This window comes from Babylonia areolata, chromosome 21, assembly GCF_041734735.1.
Source record: "Babylonia areolata isolate BAREFJ2019XMU chromosome 21, ASM4173473v1, whole genome shotgun sequence".
NCBI classification, from domain to species: Eukaryota; Metazoa; Mollusca; class Gastropoda; order Neogastropoda; family Buccinidae; genus Babylonia; species Babylonia areolata.
The window spans coordinates 831,734-855,592 of record NC_134896.1 but is presented as its reverse complement, the minus strand read 5'-3'; the positions used below and the strand labels follow the sequence as shown (position 1 = coordinate 855,592).

Sequence of the window (23,859 nt, the reverse complement as noted above, 5' to 3'; positions counted from 1 at the left end):
ATAGTCACAAACCCAAACTGAGTGCCTCCGTGGTGTGGAAACTGTGATCATCTCCCCAGAACGACTCCTCAGAGATCAAAAAGGTTAAATAGGGTAGATGGCCCATAGCCTTTTATGGCCACCAGGGCAGTGAATTCATATCCACTCTGTCTAGGATTCCGCCTAAGATGGTAGGGCCAGATCCCCCCCTTCTGCTATTTAACCCTCCCCCAAATAAAGTCAGGTAGATGGTAGGGCCAGATCCCCCCTTCTGCTTTTTAACCCTCCCCCAAATAAAGTCAGGTAGATGGTAGGGCCAGATCCCCCCTTCTGCTTTTTAACCCTCCCCCAAATAAAGTCAGGTAGATGGTAGGGCCAGATCCCCCTTCTGCTTTTTAACCCTCCCCCAAATAAAGTCAGGTAGATGGTAGGGCCAGATCCCCCTTCTGCTTTTTTACCCTCCCCTAAATAAAGACAGGTAGATGGTAGGGCCAGATCCCCCCTTCTGCTTTTTAACCCTCCCCCAAATAAAGTCAGGTAGATGGTAGGGCCAGATCCCCCCCTTCTGCTATTTATTTAACCCTCCCCCAAATAAAGTCAGGTAGATGGTAGGGCCAGATCCCCCCTTCTGCTATTTAACCCTCCCCCTAAATAAAGACAGGTAGATGGTAGGGCCAGATCCCCCCTTCTGCTATTTAACCCTCCCCCAAATAAAGTCAGGTAGATGGTAGGGCCAGATCCCCCCCTTCTGCTATTTAACCCTCCCCCAAATAAAGTCAGGTAGATGGTAGGGCCAGATCCCCCCTTCTGCTATTTAACCCTCCCCCAAATAAAGTCAGGTAGATGGTAGGGCCAGATCCCCCCTTCTGCTTTTTAACCCTCCCCCAAATAAAGTCAGGTAGATGGTAGGGCCAGATCCCCCCCTTCTGCTATTTATCCCTCCCCCAAATAAAGTCAGGTAGATGGTAGGGCCAGATCCCCCTTCTGCTTTTTAACCCTCCCCCCAATTAAGTCAGGTATCCATTCACTCCTGTGTGGAGTTAAGAAAATCGTAGTAAAGTGTCTTTTCCAAGGACACATCACCATGCCAAAACTGGGCCTCAAACCCTGATCACTGGTGAAAACTGGATCAGAAGTCCCCACACCAAACTGATTCTGACTCAGCACCTCCCCCATGAATAGGCCAACACCAGTGACTTTGACACAAACTCATCACAACATAAATAAATGTGAAGTGGAAATTAAAACTAAAAAAAACAACAAAAAACACCATGAGATTTCCCTGTACTTTCATATTTAAAAATGATAGGTGAAGGTACTGAGCACTGTTAATGCAGTGGAGATCCCGTTACATTTGGGACTCTCTGTCAGGGTTAGGGGCTGTGTTGTGTGCTTCTTTCACATTTATAACATATCCTGACTTCAGCCAGACCAGTGAGTTACAGACACCTGCAGTGTTGGTCAAGAAATTAGAATGGTACATGTAATAGGTCTACACATCTATTACATATAAAGTATGTGACTGTACAGTCAAGGTCTTCCAGTTTGAGCTTTTGTGGCATTGAGCGAGTGGCCAAACAGTATCTGGAATGAACCTGCAGCTTCCCACACCCAGTCCTCAGACAGCTGCAGTCCACAGAGGGAGAGTTTTGTGGACACTAGGATCCATCCCTACACTGGATCAGCGAATAGACTGATGGTTCACATTGCTGTGCCAGCCTGTTCCTCAAAGACATCCTAACTGGATTTGAGCACCCCAGCCTCTGTTCATGCATATCAGCAGGACAGATAATGGATTGGAACATACATGAAATCACCACCATTCTTTCTCCATGTGAACCCAAGGACAGGGGCCGGTCACTGTAGAAGCTATGAGAGAGAGAGAGAGAGAGAGAATGTCAGATGTGTAACACTGAGTGTAGCCACCATCAGTGATGTACAGTGATGACATTAGGTAATGTATAACACTGAGTGTAGCCACCATCAGTGATGTACAGTGATGACATTAGGTAATGTATAACACTGAGTGTAGCCACCATCAGTGATGTACAGTGATGACATTAGGTAATGTATAACACTGAGTGTAACCACCATCAGTGATGTACAGTGATGACATTAGGTAATGTATAACACTGAGTGTAACCACCATCAGTGATGTACAGTGATGACATTAGGTAATGTATAACACTGAGTGTAGCCACCATCAGTGATGTACAGTGATGACATTAGGTAATGTATAACACTGAGTGTAACCACCATCAGTGATGTACAGTGATGACATTAGGTAATGTATAACACTGAGTGTAGCCACCATCAGTGATGTACAGTGATGACATTAGGTAATGTATAACACTGAGTGTAGCCACCATCAGTGATGTACAGTGATGACATTAGGTAATGTATAACACTGAGTGTAGCCACCATCAGTGATGTACAGTGATGACATTAGGTAATGTATAACACTGAGTGTAACCACCATCAGTGATGTACAGTGATGACATTAGGTAATGTATAACACTGAGTGTAACCACCATCAGTGATGTACAGTGATGACATTAGGTAATGTATAACACTGAGTGTAACCACCATCAGTCATGTACAGTGATGACATTAGGTAATGTATAACACTGAGTGTAGCCACCATCAGTGATGTACAGTGATGACATTAGGTAATGTATAACACTGAGTGTAACCACCATCAGTCATGTACAGTGATGACATTAGGTAATGTATAACACTGAGTGTAACCACCATCAGTGATGTACAGTGATGACATTAGGTAATGTATAACACTGAGTGTAGCCACCATCAGTGATGTACAGTGATGACATTAGGTAATGTATAACACTGAGTGTAGCCACCATCAGTGATGTACAGTGATGACATTAGGTAATGTATAACACTGAGTGTAACCACCATCAGTCACTGAGTCAGGTACAGTAGTGACATCAGATAACGTGTATAACTTAGTGTAGTCACTGTCAGTCAGGTACAGTGATGACAGATAATGTGTAACACTGATTGTAGCCACCATCAGTCAGGCTGAGTGATGACAGATATTGTGAAAGACTGAGTGTAGCCACCATCAGGTACATTGATGATAGATAATGTGTAACACTGAATGTAGCCATTATCAGTCGGGTAGTGATGTTATATGTGTAACACCATGTGTAGCCATCATCTGTCAGGTACAGTGATGACATCAGAGAATGTGTAACACTGAATAGCTACCATCAGTCATGAGGTGGGGTATATGTTGCTTCATAACTGATGTTTTGGTGTCAGTGAAGTGTTGTGGTGACAGTGCAGTGTGTCATGTATGGTTTGTGGTGACAGTGATTTGTGTTATGGATGGTTTGTGGTGACAGTGTAGTGTGTTAAAGATGACTTGTGGTGACAGTGCAGTGTGTAATGTATGGTTTGTGGTGACAGTGATTTGTGTTATGGATGGTTTGTGGTGACAGTGTAGTATGTTAAAGATGACTTTCTGGTGACAGTGCGGTGTTACAGATGGTTTGTGGTGACAGTGCGGTGTTACAGATGGTTTGTGGTGACAGTGATTTGTGTTCTGGATGGTTTGTGGTGACAGTGTTGTATGTAATGTATGGTTTGTGGTGACAGTGATTTGTGTTATGAATGGTTTGTGGTGACAGTGTAGTGTGTTAAAGATGACTTGTGGTGACTGTGGTATTACAGATGGTTTGTGGTGACAGTGTAGTGTGTTAAAGATGATTTGTGGTGACAGTGCGGTGTTACAGATGGTTTGTGGTGACAGTGATTTGTGTTATGGATGGTTTGGGTGACAGTGTAGTGTGTTAAAGATGACTTGTGGTGACTGTAGTGTTACAGATGGTTTGTGGTGACAGTGATTTGTGTTATGGATGGTTTGGGTGACAGTGTAGTGTGTTAAAGATGACTTGTGGTGACTATGGTGTTACAGATGGTTTGTGGTGACAGTGATTTGTGTTATGGATGGTTTGGGTGACAGTGTAGTGTGCTAAAGATGACTTGTGGTGACTGTGGTGTTACAGATGGTTTGTGGTGACAGTGAAGTGTGTTGTGGTAACAGTGTAGTGTTAGAAATGGTTTGTGTTGACAGTGCAGAATGTTAGAGTTTGCAGTGATAGTGATTTGTGTTACAGATGGTTTGTAGCAACACTGCAATGTATTACAGATGGTTTGTGGTGACAAAGAAGCGTATTACAGATGGTTTGTGGTGACAGTTCAGTGTGTTACAGATGGTGACAGTTCAGTGTATTCAGATGGTATGTGGTGACAGTGTAGTGTGTTACGGGTGGTAACAGTGCAATGTGTTACAGATATCAACAGCGTTGTGTGTTACAAATAGTTTGTGGTGACAGTGCAATTTGTTATAAATGGTTTGTGTAACAGTGCAGTGTGTTACACATGTAACAGTGCACTGCGTTACATATGTTGACAGTGCAGTATGTTACAGATGTTAACAGAGCAGTGTTTTACAGATGTAACAGTGCACTGCGTTACATATGTTGACAGTGCAGTATGTTACAGATGTTAACAGAGCAGTGTTTTACAGATGTTAACAGAGCAGTGTTTTACAGATGGTGCGAGTTGGAGGGGAGGCCTCCCGGAGGGGGGCCAGACACATGCGCTGTGATGACATCCCCACCCACACCTTCACCCCGCGCACCTACCAGGTAGTTCTTGTGTGTGTGTGTGTGTGTGTGTGTGTGTGTTTATGTGTGTGTGTTTTCAGTAATCTTGACCAAGTATATTGTCCTTAATATAGTGTCCAGTTTACTGCCCCTTATATCCAGTATCCATTGTACTGTCTCTAATGTCCAGTGTACTTCCTGAATATCCAGTGTACTGTAGTGTAGGGGTGTGTGTACAGTAGTGTAGGGGTGTGTGTACAGTGTACTGTAGCGTAGGGGTGTGTGTACAGTGTACTGTAGCGTAGGGGTGTGTGTGTCCAGTGGACTGTAGTGTAGGGGTGTGTGTGTACAGTCCAGTGTACTGTAGTGTAGGGGTGTGTGTACAGTGTACTGTAGTGTAGGGGTGTGTGTGTCCAGTGTACTGTAGTGTAGGGGGGTGTGTGTACAGTGTACTGTAGTGGAGGGGTGTGTGTACAGTGTACTGTAGTGTAGGGGGGGGTGTGTCCAGTGGACTGTAGTGTAGGGGTGTGTGTCCAGTGGACTGTAGTGTAGGGGTGTGTGTGTACAGTGTACTGTAGTGTAAGGGTGTGTGTACAGTGTACTGTAGTGTAGGGGTGTGCATGTTGTTGTACAGTGTACTGTAGTGTAGGGGTGTGTGTAAAGTGTCCAGTGTACTGTAGTGTAGGGGTGTGTGTCCAGTGTACTGTAGTGTAGGGGTGTGTGTCCAGTGTACTGTAGTGTAGGGGTGTGTGTGTCCAGTGGACTGTAGTGTAGGGGTGTGTGTAAAGTGTCCAGTGTACTATAGTGGAGGGGTGTGTGTACAGTGTACTGTAGTGTAGGGGTGTGTGTGTCCAGTGTACTGTAGTGTAGGGGTGTGTGTGTACAGTCCAGTGTACTGTAGTGTAGGGGTGTGTGTAAAGTGTCCGGTGTACTGTAGTGGAGGGGTGTGTGTCCAGTGGACTGTAGTGTAGGGGTGTGTGTGTACAGTCCAGTGTACTGTAGTGTAGGGGTGTGTGTAAAGTGTCCGGTGTACTGTAGTGGAGGGGTGTGTGTCCAGTGTACTGTAGTGTAGGGGTGTGTGTGTACAGTCCAGTGTACTGTAGTGTAGGGGTGTGTGTAAAGTGTCCGGTGTACTGTAGTGGAGGGGTGTGTGTCCAGTGGACTGTAGTGTAGGGGTGTGTGTAAAGTGTCCAGTGTACTGTAGTGGAGGGGTGTGTGTACAGTGTACTGTAGTGTAGGGGTGTGTGTCCAGTGTACTGTAGTGTAGGGGTGTGTGTGTCCAGTGTACTGTAGTGTAGGGGGGGGGTGTGTCCAGTGTACTGTAGTGTAGGGGTGTGTGTGTCCAGTGTACTGTAGTGTAGGGGGGGGGTGTGTCCAGTGTACTGTAGTGTAGGGGTGTGTGTGTCCAGTGTACTGTAGTTAAGGGGGGGGGGGGTGTCCAGTGTACTGTAGTGTGTGTCCAGTGTACTGTAGTGTAGGGGTGTGTGTGTCCAGTGTACTGTAGTGTAGGGGTGTGTGTCCAGTGGACTGTAGTGTAGGGGTGTGTGTACAGTGTACTGTAGTGTAGGGGTGTGTGTAAAGTGTCCAGTGTACTGTAGTGTAAGGTGTGTGTCCAATGGACTGTAGTGTAGGGGTGTGTGTGTCCAGTGTACTTTAGTGTAGGGGTGTGTGTCCAGTGTACTGTAGTGTAGGGGTGTTTTTACAGTGTACTGTAGTGTAAGGGTGTGTGTACAGTGTACTGTAGTGTAGGGGTGTGTGTGTCCAGTGTACTGTAGTGTAGGGGTGTGTGTCCAGTGTACTGTAGTGTAGGGGTGTTTTTACAGTGTACTGTAGTGTAAGGGTGTGTGTCCAGTGTACTGTAGTGTAGGGGTGTGTGTAAAGTGTCCAGTGGACTTTAGTGTAGGGGTGTGTGTACAGTGTACTGTAGTGTAGGGGTGTGTGTCCAGTGTACTGTAGTGTAGGTGGGGGGTGGGGGTGTCCAGTGTACTGTAGTGTAGGGGGGGTGTAAAGTGTCCAGTGGACTGTAGTGTAGGGGTGTGTGTACAGTGTACTGTAGTGTAGGGGTGTGTGTCCAGTGTACTGTAGTGTAGGGGTGTGTGTAAAGTGTCCAGTGTACTGTAGTGTAGGGGTGTGTGTCCAGTGTACTGTAGTGTAGGGGTGTGTGTGTCCAGTGTACTGTAGTGTAGGGGTGTGTGTCCAGTGTACTGTAGTGTAGGGGTGTGTGTCCAGTGTACTGTAGTGTAGGGGTGTGTGTCCAGTGTACTGTAGTGTAGGGGTGTGTGTCCAGTGTAATGTAGTGTAGGGGTGTGTGTACAGTGTACTGTAGTGTAGGGGTGTGTGTGTCCAGTGTACTGTAGTGTAGGGGTGTGTGTACAGTGTACTGTAGTGTAGGGGTGTGTGTGTACAGTGTACTGTAGTGTAGGGGTGTGTGTCCAGTGTACTGTAGTGTAGGGGTGTGTGTCCAGTGTACTGTAGTGTAGGGGTGTGTGTACAGTGTACTGTAGTGTAGGGGTGTGTGTGTCCAGTGTACTGTAGTGTAGGGGTGTGTGTCCAGTGTACTGTAGTGTAGGGGTGTGCATGTACAGTGTACTGTAGTGTAGGGGTGTGTGTCCAGTGTACTGTAGTGTAGGGGTGTGTGTGTCCAGTGTACTGTAGTGTAGGGGTGTGTGTGTACAGTGTACTGTAGTGTAGGGGTGTATGTGTCCAGTGTACTGTAGTGTAGGGATGTGTGTGTCCAGTGTACTGTAGTGTAGGGGTGTGTGTGTACAGTGTACTGTAGTGTAGGGGTGTGTGTGTGTCCAGTGTACTATAGTGTAGGTGTGTGTGTACAGTGTACTGTAGTGTAGGGGTGTGTGTGTACAGTGTAGTGTAGGGGTGTGTGTGTACAGTGTATTGTAGTGTAGGGATGTGTGTGTACAGTGTACTATAGTGTAGGGGTGTGTGTGTACAGTGTACTGTAGTGTAGGGGTGTGTGTACAGTGTACTGTAGTGTAGGGGTGTGTGTGTACAGTGTACTGTAGTGTAGAGGTGGGTGTGTACAGTGTACTGTAGTGTAGGGGTGTGTGTACAGTGTACTGTAGTGTAGGGGTGTGTGTGTACAGTGTACTGTAGTGTAGAGGTGGGTGTGTACAGTGTCCAGTGTACCGTAGTTAAGCTGTGTGTGTACAGTGTCCAGTGTGCTGTAGTTTAGCCATGTGTGTATAGTTTCCAGTGTACTGTAGTTTAGAGGTGTGTCTACAATGTACTGTAGTTTAGGGGGGGGTGTACAGTGTCCAGTGTACCGTAGTTTAGGGATGTGTGCACAATGTCCAGTGTACTTTTGTGTGGGAGTGTGTGCAGTGTCCAGTTTCCTGTAGTGTGTGTGTGTGTTTGCAGGTGGAACTGTTGGAGTGGGCCCTGCAGGGCAACACCATAGCCTGTCTGGGCAGCCAGTCCTCCAAACTGTTCCTGGGGCTGATGGTGGTGCGGCAGCTGGCTCACCAGGTGCGTCCCCCCCTGCAGCAAGGCGGCAAGAGATCTGTCTACCTCGTCAACTCAGGTCAGTCAGCCTGCTGTCACGCACACACATGCGCGCACACACACACACACACACACACACACACACACTTGCATGCATGCGTACACGCACACACGCACCCCCCACACCCGCCACATGCACACATCCACACATACACACACACACACACACACACACACACACACACACACACACACACATGACAATGGGCTATGATGATCTGTCTGTTTATTTATCTATAAGTTTATCGGTATCTATCTAAATATATGGCTAACTGTCTAGCTGTCTCTATTTATCTGTCAATAGCTGTCTATGACTGTCTGTCTAGCTCTATATCCACGGATGGTAGTACATGCAGATTATCTGGAAATTTATTTTTTTCAAAAGCCACATCAGGTCATTTCTAGATTAGCAATTTTGCGTGTGATTTTATTCTGGTTTGTAGATTTTGTGTGTGTATGTGCATGTGGTAGAGAGTCTGTGTGGGTGTGTTTGCATGCACCTACATGGATGGTAGAGCTGATCATTATGTGTGTATGCAGGTATGAGTGTGTTCTTTGCATATTTTGGAATATGTGTGAATGTGGGTAAGTGGGTGTGACAGGTATTTGCGTGGGTCTGTGTGTGTGTGTGTGTGAGTGGTGAGATGCACTGTGTTTTGTATGACTGATATACTGACCACAGCTGCAGCCTGTGTGACCGACATACTGACCACAACTGCTGGCTGTGTGACTGACATACTGACCACAACTGCTGGCTGTGTGACCGACATACTGACCACAACTGCTGGCTGTGTGACCGACATACTGACCACAACTGCTGGCTGTGTGACCGACATACTGACCACAACTGCTGGCTGTGTGACCGACATACTGACCACAACTGTCTGGCAGTGTGACTGACATACTGACCACAACTGTCTGGCAGTGTGACTGACATACTGACCACAACTGCTGGCTGTGTGACTGACATACTGACCACAACTGTCTGGCTGTGTGACCGACATACTGACCACAACTGTCTGGCTGTGTGACTGACATACTGACCACAACTGTCTGGCAGTGTGACTGACATACTGACCACAACTGCTGGCTGTGTGACAGACATACTGACCACAACTGTCTGGCAGTGTGACTGACATACTGACCACAACTGCTGGCTGTGTGACTGACATACTGACCACAACTGCTGGCTGTGTGACAGACATACTGACCACAACTGTCTGGCAGTGTGACTGACATACTGACCACAACTGTCTGGCTGTGTGACCGACATACTGACCACAACTGTCTGGCTGTGTGACTGACATACTGACCACAACTGTCTGGCTGTGTGACTGACATACTGACCACAACTGTCTGGCTGTGTGACCGACATACTGACCACAGCTGTCTGGCTGTGTGACTGACATACTGACCACAACTGCTGGCTGTGCAGAAGAGGACGTGGACATGGTGTGGAGCACTTTGTTCCACCACACGGACCTGGCTGTCGGCCGTCTCAGTCCACCACATACACCGCTGACACAAGTCACACCACACGACCAGCCACACACAGCCAAGGTGACAGTACAGGGCAGCAGTGACCAGCCACACACAGCAGGCCATGGTGAAATGCAGGGAGAAATCTCAGCACCAGGAAAAGCAGAAGAGAGGACAGTGCAGGAAGAACGAGTTGCACTACAGGAAGAACAAGACCCACCACAGGAAGAACCAGCCATACCACAGGAAGAACTGGATACACCACAGGAAGAACCGGTTACACATCATGGAAAACCAGTCACACCACAGGAAGAACCGGTCACACTTCATGAAGAACCACTTCATGAAAAACCAGCCACACCACAGGGAGAACCAGTTACACCACAGGAAGAACCGGTCACACTTGGTGAAGACAGAGAGACAACACAAGAAACATCATCAGACACAGCACAAGAAACGGCAGACACAGCACAGGATGAGAAAGACACAGTGCAGGACACAGCACAGGATGAGAAAGACACAGTGCAGGACACAGCACAGGACCCAGCAGAAGGAAGGAAGGCAGCAGAAGGAAGGAAGGCAGCAGAAGGAGGGTGCTGGACAGACAGGCAGTGGTCGTGGCTGCTGGCGGAACACAACGTGCTGGTGCTGTCAGCAGAGGTGTTCCTGCAGGCAGTGCAGCAAGGGCACCTGTCCCTGGACCGCCTCAACCTGCTGGTGTTGGACGACTGTCACCTGGCACAGGGAGACCACCCCTACATCCACATCATGTCCCACGTTCAGAGCGCCGCCCCTGCTGCCCCACACCTGCTGTGTCTGACAGCGGCCATCTTGGGCACGGAGGTCAGTGACCCCGGTCAGCTGGCGGCGCAGATCCAGGGCCTGGAGGCCAGACTGCAGTCCAAGGCGGAGACGTCCATGCTGGTCATCTCAGAGCGCTTCGGCTGTCGGCCTAAGGAGAGTGTCATCCAGTGCCAGGGGGACGACGACCCCACCGGGATGAGTGAGCGGCTGGCGGCCATTCTGCACGATGCCTGGAACTTCCTGGATGACTGCCAGCTCCCAGCCAGTGATGTGCCCCCCAGTAAACATGACCCTCTGCACGTGCCCAAGTTTGCCATCTCTGAGTGCATCAACATCCTGCACACACTGGGGTCCTGGTGTGCGGCATCCATCGCTGAGAACCTCATCAGTCAGCTGGAGAAGATCGTGAAGCACGAGTCCAACGCCACCCTCAAGCTTTTTCTGCGCTACACGCTGACACAGCTGAGGCTGGTGGTGCGTCTGTTTGAGAAAGGCTTCACACCTGACTACCACGTGGATGAGCTGCTGCAGTACACCACGCCCAAGGTGCGGCAGATGATCCAGGTGTTGATGAAGTATAAACCAGAGATGGACTTCATGATCGTCACCAGAGAAGGCGAGGACGATGACTCCATGTCCGACTTGTCCGATGACGATATGAATGATGACGACTCTCTGGACCTGTCTAGTTCCGATGACGAAGACAGCAAGAGCAAGAGCAAGCACATCCATATTGCTGTGAAAAAGAAGGAGAAAGATGAGAGCGAGAACCTCTTTGAGGAAGAGAAAAAGCTGTCGGGTGTGGTGTTTGTGGACAACCGCTACGTGGCCTTTGCCCTCAACAAGATGGTGGAGGAGGTGTGCTCGTGGGACGAGAACCTGTGTTTTGTTAAGAGCAGTCACATCACGGGGCAGGGCATCCACCGGTCGGACGGCAAGAAGGACCTCAGCAAGGCCAGCCGCAAGCAGGAGGAGGTGCTCCGCAGGTTCCGCATGCAGGAGAGGAACCTGCTCATCTCCACCAGTGTGCTGGAGGAGGGAGTGGACATCCCCAAGTGTAACCTGGTGGTGCGCTTCGACCCACCCCGTGACTACCGCTCCTACACTCTGTCCAAGGTCAGTCCTGTGGCACTCTGTGTGTGTGTGTGTGTGTGTGTCTGTGTCTGTGTCTGTGTGTGTGGTTGTTGTGTGTGTGTGTATGTGTGTGTGTGTGGTTGTTGTGTGTGTGTGTGTGGTTGTTGTGTGTGTGAGTTCTGCTTCTGCTTTGACACTTGGAGTCAGGTGTGAGTGACTCAGTCACTAAAAAAATAGTGCTTTTGATAGTTTTGAAGATATTTAATGTTACATTACAGGTTTTGTACAGAAATGGCTGCTTGAAAATAGCTGGTCTCAGCATCCTGCTTATAAGATATTTGAATCCAAAGCAAAATTGTACCAGAAGTTAAACAGTTGAAGAATGTCAGTAATTTAAAAGGCATCAATTAATGCATGTATTGGAGTTTTCATTAACATGTCAGTAATTTCAAATACATATCACAATGGAAAAAGACATGAAAAAGTGAAGTGGGTATTGCTTTCAACTGTTCAACAAACAGAGCGAAGGATGTATGATTCATCAAATGAGGATGATTTTGCAGTACTCCGTGAGGAGATTGAAGCAGCAGTGAAGTTGCTGAAATGTGCCACACAGGTGAATTGTCCATGCCATGGACCCAATCACTAATGTTCAGCCTTCCCAAGAAAGGAATTCTCCAACACTACCAGAACTACTGCACCATCAGTTTAATCAGCCATGCTAGCAAAGTAATGCTCAAAATCATTTACACATATTTCATCATCAAACAGATAACATTATTGCTGAAGAACAGGCTGGATTCCACAGGGAGATGTACCATTAAACAGACCTTCAGCTTGGATGCCCTTTATGAAAAACATCTCCATCCTCAGTGGCACTTTTATTCTACTTCTGTATCTTCATAGACTTCAAGAGGCATTTGACACTCTGGCAGCGACACTCTGGCAGCGGGCGGTATAGGCTATAAAATGGAGAAAAGGCTGATCAACTCCATCCAGCAGCTGTACTCCAAAGCAACCAGTGTGGTAATCACACAATTTGCTGTTGGATAATGCTGTTGGATAATGCTGTTGGATAATGGTTCAGTTCTTTGGTTGAAGTTCATCAGGGTTGCCTTCTGTCTCACACACTGATCAGCATGTTCCTGTAACGCATCATGACTCATGTGCTTGAAGATTATGCCAGCAGTTAGCACTGGAGGGAGAATCATCACTGACCTTTGCTTTGCAGTTGAACTTGATGGCCTGGCAGGCTTTGAGCAAGAGCTTACCAAGCTTGTTAAAAGATTTGATGAAACATCATCAAGACATTGCATTGAAATCAGCACTGAGAAGACTAAATCGATGACCAGCCACAACAAAACTATCACTGCTGATATTACTGTCACTTAAGACATTAAGCGTAGCTGGGAACTCTTCAACAGTTCACAAACCAAGGATCCATCATCAGCAAGGAAGGATTCAAACCAGAAATTCTCTCAAAGGTAGCAAAAACAACATGAACACTGTCCAGGCTGAAACCTGTATAGAAGGACAACACCTCCATGAAACACTAGATCAAGCTCCTGCATGTGCTGTATATTCCATCTTTCTGCATGCATGTTAGACATGGACCCTCAAGATGGATTTGAAAAGAAGAGTCTTACTCCAAGCCATAGAAATGTGTTCTTGCAAGATATTAACCCGGAGAGCGCGATGAGACACGATCGTGGCTTTCCCGGTAAAGTGCGATGGGCCACGATCGTGGCTCTGTTTACGTAAGGTCCGACATCGTACAGCTATACTCGGCAGCCTTCGTAAAACTGCCTCGTTCTGGTGTTACTGCCTCCCTGCTTGTGTTTGCACAAACTTTGACCGAGTTTATAAGTCCAGATCTTCGTATTTTTTGTAAACAATGAGTAACACTGAAGTTGACAAAGCTCAGGAAATGAGTGACCTTGTCACTAGTGATGATTCGTTTGCTGACAGGGATTCTGGTGAAAACGGCTTTGTTATTTTGACACTTGGGCATGCTGGCTTGCTTGTTGTTCATTCAGTTTTGTGTCTCCAGCCACAAAAACTGGGAGGTGGGTGATGGGGGTGGGTAAAGTGTGTTAGGCATGGATCTATTGCGATTTCTTGACCAAATCAAGCTGGAAAACTGGAAATTATTTTGATTTAAAGCATTCTTGCTGCTTTTGAAAGCAACATGAGCTAAAAGAAAACATTTATTTCTGTTTTTGCCTTTGATTGCATAAAGTACTGTAGATGTGCGCGTGCGTGGCATTGGTGGGCGTATCTCAAACAAATAATACAATGCTTATAATTTCATTGTTTCAGTTATATTCATATCATGATTCTGCAGCCAGAACATTTTCTGCACAGTTTAATGCCAATTTTGAGATTTTGACTCTGTAAAAGATGTGAAAATACCTATAAATATTGTGGTTGACGTTTTTTGAAAACAAGTGTGCAAAATTTGTTGTTTATATCCTGTGGAATATCTCCAACTACTTACAAGGTACAGCCTTTTTCTTACTTTTATCTGATTCTTCATTCACTCTACTTTCCAAAAATGTATAGGTTTACCTATTTATTCTTACTGATAAGCATACAAATGCCCCAAATCAGAGCACAGGTAGCGGAGGCAAACTATCCCTTTGTTTTAAGCATGATTTCTGTATGTATGTTTTATTATATCCAGCACTTTGAGGGTTAAAATCAGATGATCATATTGGTCTCACTATTGAGTGCTCCTGACTGCCAGATTGAAGTAGTGTCACACTGGTATGGCCTAGTAACAAAATCAGTGGCCTTGCTGAAACTCCCCCAGAGAATGGGAGGGAAATGGAGGAGAAGAAGAGACAAAAAGAAACCAAAAAAACAACAACTGTGGACTGACAACATTGCAGAATGGATGGGAAGACTGTCAGCAGAGACCCAGGCTTTGACACACACCTGACAGACTTGGAGAAATGTGATGAACAGTTTGGCAGTGCAGGATACCAATGACTCTTCACAGAGTGAAGGGAACAGAAGACCGACAGTCTCATGAGCCTGCAAATGATACCTTTATGCCCTCTGTAGAACAAGTATCTACTTGTAGAATTAAAAGTGACACAACACTCTCAGATTGCCACAGATAATTTTCTGACTGCTTATGTGTATACAGCAAAACATAGTATCCACTAATCCATAACCACTGTGTCAGTGTCCACTCTATCACTGATCAGCATCCAACATGAGTGAGGTGATGGCTATTTTTTGCAGGGCCGGGCACGTGCCAGGGATGCTGAATATGTCATCCTTGTGGATGAAGACCTGATGGAAGACTTTGCTGATGAAATTCAGATTTTCAAAGGCATCGAACAGGTATTGTGTATGTTATGTTTCAGTGTGAATGAAAGATTGGAATCGATCAGAACAGAACAGAATGACATTAATTTTGTTTCCATGGAACCTTGAATCTGGTACCATGGGAGTTGAAGCCCACGAATTTATTTTGTTTCCATGGAACCTTGAATCTGGTACCATGGGAGTTGAAGCCCACAACTGAAGAAGAAGAATCTGGTCAGGTATTAAGACAGAAACCTGGGGTTAAAACAAGCACAATATTGTTGTTTTGTGTGTGTGTGTGTGTGTGTGTGTATTGTATGTTTGTGTGGCTTGGTTGCTCTGAACTGTTAAGTGTTTTTGTAAGCTTGTTACTGTTTGACTGTTTAATTGGAATAGTAGAAAAACTAAAAATTACAGCCAACATTACACCTGCACCATGTTTACAGGTGTTGAGGAGAGCAGTACAGTTAAGACTTTCAGCCAACATTACACCTGCACCATGTTTACAGGTGTTGATCGGAGCAGGCCGGGGACGACCAGATCTGGAAGATGCGCAGCAAGTGGATCAGTTGGATCAGTTAGAGTTCACTCCCTTGCCCACATTCTGTCCCTTGAACCAACCTGGAGCACCATCTGTTTCTATGACAACTGCCATCAGTTTGGTCAACAGGTTAGATGAATGTATCGGTATGTGTGCCTGCAGTGGTTGCGCATACATGTATAGATATGTGTGCATTTAGTGTATGTTCATTTGTGCATGTGTGTGTTTGTATTTGGTGTGTGTGCATGTACAGGAATGTGCTGGTATGGTGTACATGCATGTACAGATATGTGAATTAAAAGAATAAAAAGCAAAATGATCCAACAGAATGAAAAGAAGGCAGGCATTTCAACTCCGAGTGTTTTGCTACACTTGAAACTAAAGAGGTTATGCAGACGATTTTTGTTGTCTTGTCATAACAGTGAAGTGCAGTAAAATAGTTCAACATAGTTTTATTGAAACCAGGTATGTGTGATGTGTACCTAGTAGTGGTGTGTTATGTAACTGGGTGTGTGTTCAATGACCATTGATGTGTATGATATATAACCGGGTGTGGTGTGTAACCAGGTGTGTGTGATGTATAACCATGTGTGATATATAAGCAGGTGTAGTGTGAATGATGTGTACCCAAGTGTGGTGTGTGATATATAACCAGGTGTTTGTGTGTGATGTGTAATCCTCTGTGTGTGTGTGTGTGTGTGTGTGTGTGTGATGTATAACCAGGTGCATGTGCGTGATGACCAGTGGGATGTGTGTGATGTGTAAACAGGTTTGGTGTTTGTGATGTGTAACCTGGCGTGCTGTGTATGGTGTGTAGCCAGGCACAGTGTGTGTGTGATGTGTAACCAAGTGTGTTGTGTGTTATGTATAACAAGGTGTGTTGCGTGTGGTGTGCAACCAGGCGTGGCGTGTGTGTTAGGTTGGTTGTGACGAGCGTACACTTCATGAAGAGTGGTGTGTCACCAGGTACTGTGCCAAGTTACCCAGCGATGCCTTCACACACCTGACCCCCCACTGCCGTGTGTGCCCATCCCCATCCAACCCTGCTCACTTCGTGGCTTACCTACGTCTACCTGTCAATTCTCCCATCAAGGAGGAGCTGCAGGTGTGTATCACATCATTTGTCTGATGTGCACAGCAGTGTGCTCTGGGTGTGTCACAGGTAGACATATACTGCATGTCAATGTGTCATATTTGTCACAGGTAGACATATGCTACTTATGAATATGTCATGTTTATTACAGGTAGACAGATACTGCATGAGAATGTATCCTGTTTGTGACAATTAGACAGATGTTACAAGTAGATGTGTCATGTTTGTCACAAGTAGAAAGATACAACATGTGATTATTTCATGTTTGTCAAGACAACATGTCTGCAGATAGACTGAAGGCAACTTGTCTGTAGACATACTGAAGATGACATGACTAGACAGACTGAAGGTGACATGACAGAATGTGTAAAGGTGGCATGACTGTAGACAGACTGAAGGTGACATGACTGAAGGTGACATGATTAGACAGACTGAAGGTGGTGTGACTGAAGGTGACATGACTAGACAGACTGAAGGTGGCATGACTGAAGGTGACATGACTAGACAGACTGAAGGTGACATGACTGAACCATGACTAGACAGGTTGAAGGTGACATGACTAGACAGACTGAAGGTGACATGACAGAATGTGTAAAGGTGGCATGACTGTAGACAGACTGAAGGTGACTTGATTAGACAGACTGAAGGTGACATGACTGAAGGTGACATGATTAGACAGACTGAAGGTGGCATGACTGAAGGTGACTTGACTAGACAGACTGATGGTGACATGACTGAAGGTGACATGATTAGACAGACTGAAGATGACATGACTAGACAGACTGAAGGTGACATGACAGAATGTGTAAAGGTGGCATGACTGTAGACAGACTGAAGGTGACATGACTGAAGGTGACATGATTAGACAGACTGAAGGTGGTGTGACTGAAGGTGACATGACTAGACAGACTGAAGGTGGCATGACTGAAGGTGACATGACTAGACAGACTGAAGGTGACATGACTGAACCATGACTAGACAGACTGAAGGTGACATGACTGAAGGTGACATGATTAGACAGACTGAAGGTGGCATGACTGAAGGTGGCATGACTGTAGACAGACTGAAGATGACATGACTGAAGGTGGCATGACTGAAGGTGACATGATTAGACAGACTGAAGGTGACATGACTGAAGGTGACAGGGCTGAAGGCTACATGATTGAAGGTGATATGATTGGTGACATGACTGCTGTAACATGACTGAAGGTGACATGACTGTTATAACATGACAGTATGCAACATGATTGTAGTGACATGACTGAAGGCGACATGACTGAAGGCAACATGACTGAAGGCGACATAACTGTAGTGACATAACTGTAGTGACATGGCTGAAGGTGACATGACTTGTGACAAGACAGTAGGTGACATGACTGTAGACAGACTGAATGTGACATGTTTGACAGCATGATGCTCTCTGTGTGCAGGGGGCGGAGATGCCAAGTCGTCAGCTGGCAAAGATGGCTGTGGCATTAGAGATGTGTCAGCTGCTCTTCAAAGCAGGTGGGTGACTGACATCTTTCATACTGCAGAGTAACCTGGCACAGTTGTGTGTAGAGTTACCTGATGAAAATGTGTAGAGTTATCTGATGGAGGTGTGTATAGTTATCTGATGGAGGTGGGTAGAATTACCCGATGGAGTTACCTGATGGAGGTGTGTATAGTTATCTGATGGAGGTGGGTAGAATTACCCGATGGAGTTACCTGATGGAGGTGTGTATAGTTATCTGATGGAGGTGGGTAGAATTGTCTGATGGAGTTACCTGATGGAGGTGTGTATAAACCTGATGGAGGTGTGTAGTTACCTGATGGAGGTGTGTATAGTTACCTGATGGAGGTGGGTAGAATTACCCGATGGAATTACCTGATGGAGGTGTGTATAGTTATCTGGTGGAGGTGGGTAGAATTGTCTGATGGAGTTACCTGATGGAGGTGTGTATAAACCTGATGGAGGTGTGTAGTTAACTGATGGAGGTGTGTATAGTTACCTGATGGAGGTGGGTAGAATTACCCGATGGAGTTACCTGATGGAGGTGTGTATAGTTATCTGATGGAGGTGGGTAGAATTGTCTGATGGAGTTACCTGATGGAGGTGTGTATAAACCTGATGGAGGTGTGTAGTTACCTGATGGAGGTGTGTATAGTTACCTGATGGAGGTGGGTAGAATTACCCGATGGAGTTACCTGATGGAGGTGTGTATAGTTATCTGATGGAGGTGGGTAGAATTGTCTGATGGAGTTACCTGATGGAGGTGTGTATAGTTACCTGATGGAGGTGCGTAGTTACCTGGTGGAGGTGGGTAAAGTTACCTGATGGAAGTGTGTAGAGTACTTGGTGGAGGTGTGTAGAGTTACCTTATGAGATGGGTAGAGTTACCTGGTGGAGGTGTGTAGAGTTACCTTATGAGATGGGTAGAGTTACCTGGTGGAGGTGTGTAGTCTCCAGATGGAGGTGGCTAGAGTTACCAAATGGAGATTTGTATTTACCTGATGGAAGTGTTTGGTTGACAATGTTGACAGGACTGTCAGTGGTTGACAATAAACTGTGTTGACAGGACTGTCAGTGGCTGAAGGCATGAACTGTTGACAGGACTGTCAGTGGCTGAAGACATAAACTGTTGACATGACTGTCAGTGGCCGAAGGCATGAACTGTTGACATGACTGTCAGTGGCTGAAGGCATGAACTGTTGACATGACTGTCAGTGGCTGAAGGCATGAATTCAATGAACTGTTGACATGACTGTCAGTGGCTGAAGACATGAACTGTGTTCACAGGACTGTCAGTGGCTGGAGACATGAACTGTGTTCACAGGACTGTCAATGGCTGAAGACATGAACTGTGTTGACAGGACTGTCAGTGGCTGGAGACATGAAGTGACTGAAATGAACTGTTTTGACATGACTGTCAGTGGCTGAAGACATGAAGTGAATGAACTGTTGACATGACTGTCAGTGGCTGAAGACATGAACTGTGTTCACAGGACTGTCAGTGGCTGGAGACATGAACTGTGTTCACAGGACTGTCAATGGCTGAAGACATGAACTGTGTTGACAGGACTGTCAGTGGCTGGAGACATGAAGTGACTGAAATGAACTGTTTTGACAGGACTGTCAATGGCTGGAGACATGAACTGTGTTCACAGGACTGTCAGTGGCTGGAGACATGAACTGTGTTCACAGGACTGTCAATGGCTGAAGACATGAACTGTGTTGACAGGACTGTCAGTGGCTGGAGACATGAAGTGACTGAAATGAACTGTTTTGACAGGACTGTCAGTGGCTGGAGACATGAACTGTGTTCACAGGACTGTCAGTGGCTGAAGACATGAACTGTGTTGACAGGACTGTCAGTGGCTGGAGACATGAAGGGAATGAACTTTGTTGACAGGACTGTCAGTGGCTGAAGACATGAAGTCAGTGAACTGTTGACAGGACTGTCAGTGGTTGAAGACATGAAGTATTGACAGGACTGTCAGTAGCTGAAGACATGAACTGTGTTGACAGGACTGTCAGTGGCTGGAGACATGAAGGGAATGAACTTTGTTGACAGGACTGTCAGTGGCTGAAGACATGAAGTCAGTGAACTGTTGACAGGACTGTCAGTGGTTGAAGACATGAAGTATTGACAGGACTGTCAGTGGCTGAAGACATGAAGTCAGTGAACTGTTGACAGGACTGTCAGTGGCTGAAGACATGAAGTCAGTGAACTGTTGACAGGACTGTCAGTGGCTGAAGACATGAAGTCAGTGAACTGTTGACAGGACTGTCAGTGGTTGAAGACATGAAGTATTGACAGGACTGTCAGTGGCTGAAGACATGAAGTATTGACAGGACTGTCAGTGGTTGAAGACATGAAGTATTGACAGGACTGTCAGTAGCTGGAGACATGAAGTATTGACAGGACTGTCAGTGGCTGAAGACATGAAGTATTGACAGGACTGTCAGTGGCTGAAGACATGAAGTATTGACAGGACTGTCAGTAGCTGAAGACATGAAGTATTGACAGGACTGTCAGTGGCTGAAGACATGAAGTATTGACAGGACTGTCAGTGGCTGAAGACATGAACTGTGTTGACAGGACTGTCAGTGGCTGGAGACATGAAGTGAATGAACTATGTTGACAGGACTGTCAGTGGCTGAAGACATGAAGGGAATGAACTCTTGACTTGACTGTCAGTGGCTGAAGACATGAACTGTGTTGACAAGACTGTCAGTGGCTGAAGACATGAACTGTGTTGACAAGACTGTCAGTGGCTGAAGACATGAACTGTTGACAAGACTGTCAGTGGCTGAAGACATGAACTGTGTTGACAAGACTGTCAGTGGCTGAAGACATGAAGTCAGTGAACTGTTGACAGGACTCTCAGTGGCTGAAGACATGAAGTCAATGAACTGTGTTGACAGGACTGTCAGTGGCTGGAGACATGAAGTGACTGAAATGAACTGTTTTGACAGGACTATCAGTGGCTGGAGACATGAAGTCAATGAACTGTGTTGACAGGACTGTCAGTGGCTGAAGACATGAAGTCAGTGAACTGTTGACAGGACTGTCAGTGGCTGAAGACATGAACTGTGTTGACAGGACTGTCAGTGGCTGAAGACATGAAGTCAGTGAACTGTTGACAGGACTGTCAGTGGCTGGAGACATGAAGTGAATGAACTGTTTTGACAGGACTGTCAGTGGCTGAAGACATGAAGTGAATGAACTGTTGACATGACTGTCAGTGGCTGAAGACATGAACTGTTGACAGGACTGTCAGTGGCTGGAGACATGAAGTCAATGAACTGTGTTGACAGGACTGTCAGTGGCTGGAGACATGAAGTGAATGAACTGTTGACAGGAATCAGTGGCTGGAGACATGAAGACATGAACTGTTGACAAGAATCAGTGGCTGGAGACATGAAGACATGAACTGTTGACAGGAATCAGTGGCTGGAGACATGAAGTGAATGAACTGTTGACAGGGATCAGTGGCTGAAGACATGAACTGTTGACAAGAATCAGTGGCTGGAGACGTGAAGACATGAACTGTTGACAGGAATCAGTGGCTGGAGACATGAAGTGAATGAACTGTTGACAGGAATCAGAGGCTGGAGACATGAAGTGAATGAACTGTTGACAGGACTCAGAGGCTGGAGACGTGAAGACATGAACTGTTGACAGGAATCAGTGGCTGGAGACATGAAGTGAATGAACTGTTGACAGGAATCAGAGGCTGGAGACATGAAGTCAATGAACTGTTGACAGGACTGTCAGAGGCTGGAGACATGAAGTCATGAACTGTTGACAGGACTCAGAGGCTGGATACATGAAGTGAATGAACTGTGTTGCAGGAGAGCTGGACTGTCACCTACAGCCAGTGGGGAAGGAGATGTTTGTGTGTGAGGAGGAGGAGGAGTGGGAGGAGGAGGAGGAGGGGATGGGGCAGGAAAGGCCGGGCACCACCAAGCGCAAACAGTACTACATCAAGAAGGTCGGTGTCTGTGAGGTCACACCTGCCACAGTGTGGGAGTGCGGAGAGGGGAGGGGTGGGGGGGCACGTGTGTGCATGCACAACTGAAAGTGGAAGAACTGTTACAAGTGTTGAAAGAATGTGGTTGGTGCAGATGCCCTGTAAATATCGGTGAAACACCAAGACTCAGTGATAAACTGGAGTAGTGGTGTTGTAGGGTACAGATGTCCTGTGAATTTCACTGGAGTGCTTGTATTCAGAACAGATGGCCCATGAAATATCACTTAGCGGTGGTCGTGTTGACTACAGATGTCTTGCGAAGATTGCTGAATTAATAGTTTTGAGTACAGATGTTCCGTGGAATATCACTGGAGTACTGGTGTTGAGTACATATGTCTTGTGAATATCACTGGAGTGGTGGATATGAGTACAGGTGTCCTGTGAATATCACTTGAGTAATGGTGTTGAGTACAGATGTCCTGTGAATATCACTGGAGGGATGGTCTTGAGTACAGATGTCCTGTGAATATCACTGGAGTGGTGGATATGAGTACAGGTGTCCTGTGAATATCACTGGAGTGACGGTGTTCAGTACAGGTGTCCTGTGAATATCACTGGAGTGATGGTGTTGAGTACAGATGTCCTGTGAATATCACTGGAGTGAAAGTGTTGAGTACAGGTGTCCTGTGAATATCACTGGAGTGATGGTGTTGAGTACAGGTGTCCTGTGAATATCACTGGAGTGATGGTGTTGAGTACAGGTGTCCTGTGAATATCACTGGAGTGATGGTGTTGAGTACAGGTGTCCTGTGAATATCACTGGAGTGATGGTGTTGAGTACAGATGTCCTGTGAATATCACTGGAGTGATGGTGTTGAGTACAGGTGTCCTGTGAATATCACTGGAGTGATGGTGTTGAGTACAGGTGTCCTGTGAATATCACTGGAGTGGTGGTGTTGAGTACAGGTGTCCTGTGAATATCACTGGAGTAATGGTGTTGAGTACAGGTGTCCTGTGAATATCACTGGAGTGATGGTGTTGAGTACAGGTGTCCTGTGAATATCACTGGAGTGGTGGATATGAGTACAGGTGTCCTGTGAATATCACTGGAGTGATGGTGTTGAGTACAGATGTCCTGTGAATATCACTGGAGTGATGGTGTTGAGTACAGGTGTCCTGTGAATATCACTGGAGTGATGGTGTTGAGTACAGATGTCCTGTGAATATTACTGGAGTGGTGGATATGAGTACAGGTGTCCTGTGAATATCACTGGAGTAATGGTATTGAGTACAGATGTCCTGTGAATATCACTGGAGTGATGGTGTTGAGTACAGGTGTCCTGTGAATATCACTGGAGAGGTGGTGTTGAGTACAGATGTCCTGTGAATATCACTGGAGTGATGGTATTGAGTACAGATGTCCTGTGAATATCACTGGAGTGATGGTGTTGAGTACAGATGTCCTGTGAATATCACTGGAGTGATGGTGTTGAGTACAGATGTCCTGTGAATATCACTGGAGAGGTGGTGTTGAGTACAGATGTCCTGTGTTTCCAGACTTGACTGACCAGATACACATGGTGTTTTGTGTTTCCAGACAGCTGACGCCTTTGTGTCCAGCGGTCCCAAGCCAGAGGAGGAGGTGTATCTCTACTCCATCGCCATGACTCTGACAGGGCCCATCACTGAAGACCAGAACACCAGGGGGCGCAAAATCTATGCCCCTGAAGATTCCCTGCAGGCCTTTGGGGTTTTGCTGTCTTCACCCATACCCCATGTAGGTCACAGTGTTGTCTTTATGTTGTCTTCACTAGTATCCAGTGTAGGTCACTGTGTTGTCTTTATGTTGTCTTCACTAGTATCCAATGTAGGTCACTGTGTTGTCTTCACCCATGTAGGTCACTATGCTGTCTTTATGTTGTCTTCACTAGTATCCAATGTAGGTCATTGTGTTGTCTTTATGT

At 46.3% G+C, this 23,859-nt stretch overlaps 1 protein-coding gene across 4 annotated transcripts in view; it reads left to right on the top strand.

Annotated features, from left to right (window-relative positions):
• The window catches only part of LOC143296243 (endoribonuclease Dicer-like), a 65,396-nt gene that overhangs the window by 7,727 nt on the left and 33,810 nt on the right, over positions 1-23,859 (top strand). For all 4 annotated transcript variants that reach the window (XR_013057113.1, XM_076608078.1, XM_076608076.1 and 1 more), the window contains exons 2-10: positions 4,560-4,655; positions 7,989-8,151; positions 9,568-11,531; positions 14,739-14,840; positions 15,314-15,474; positions 16,312-16,450; positions 17,869-17,944; positions 21,777-21,916; positions 23,493-23,672. Coding sequence is in view for 3 of the 4 variants with exons in the window: in XM_076608078.1 (XP_076464193.1) it covers positions 4,560-4,655; positions 7,989-8,151; positions 9,568-11,531; positions 14,739-14,840; positions 15,314-15,474; positions 16,312-16,450; positions 17,869-17,944; positions 21,777-21,916; positions 23,493-23,672 (3,021 nt within the window). In the remaining variant the exon portion in view is untranslated. The remainder of the gene's footprint in view (positions 1-4,559; positions 4,656-7,988; positions 8,152-9,567; positions 11,532-14,738; positions 14,841-15,313; positions 15,475-16,311; positions 16,451-17,868; positions 17,945-21,776; positions 21,917-23,492; positions 23,673-23,859) is intronic.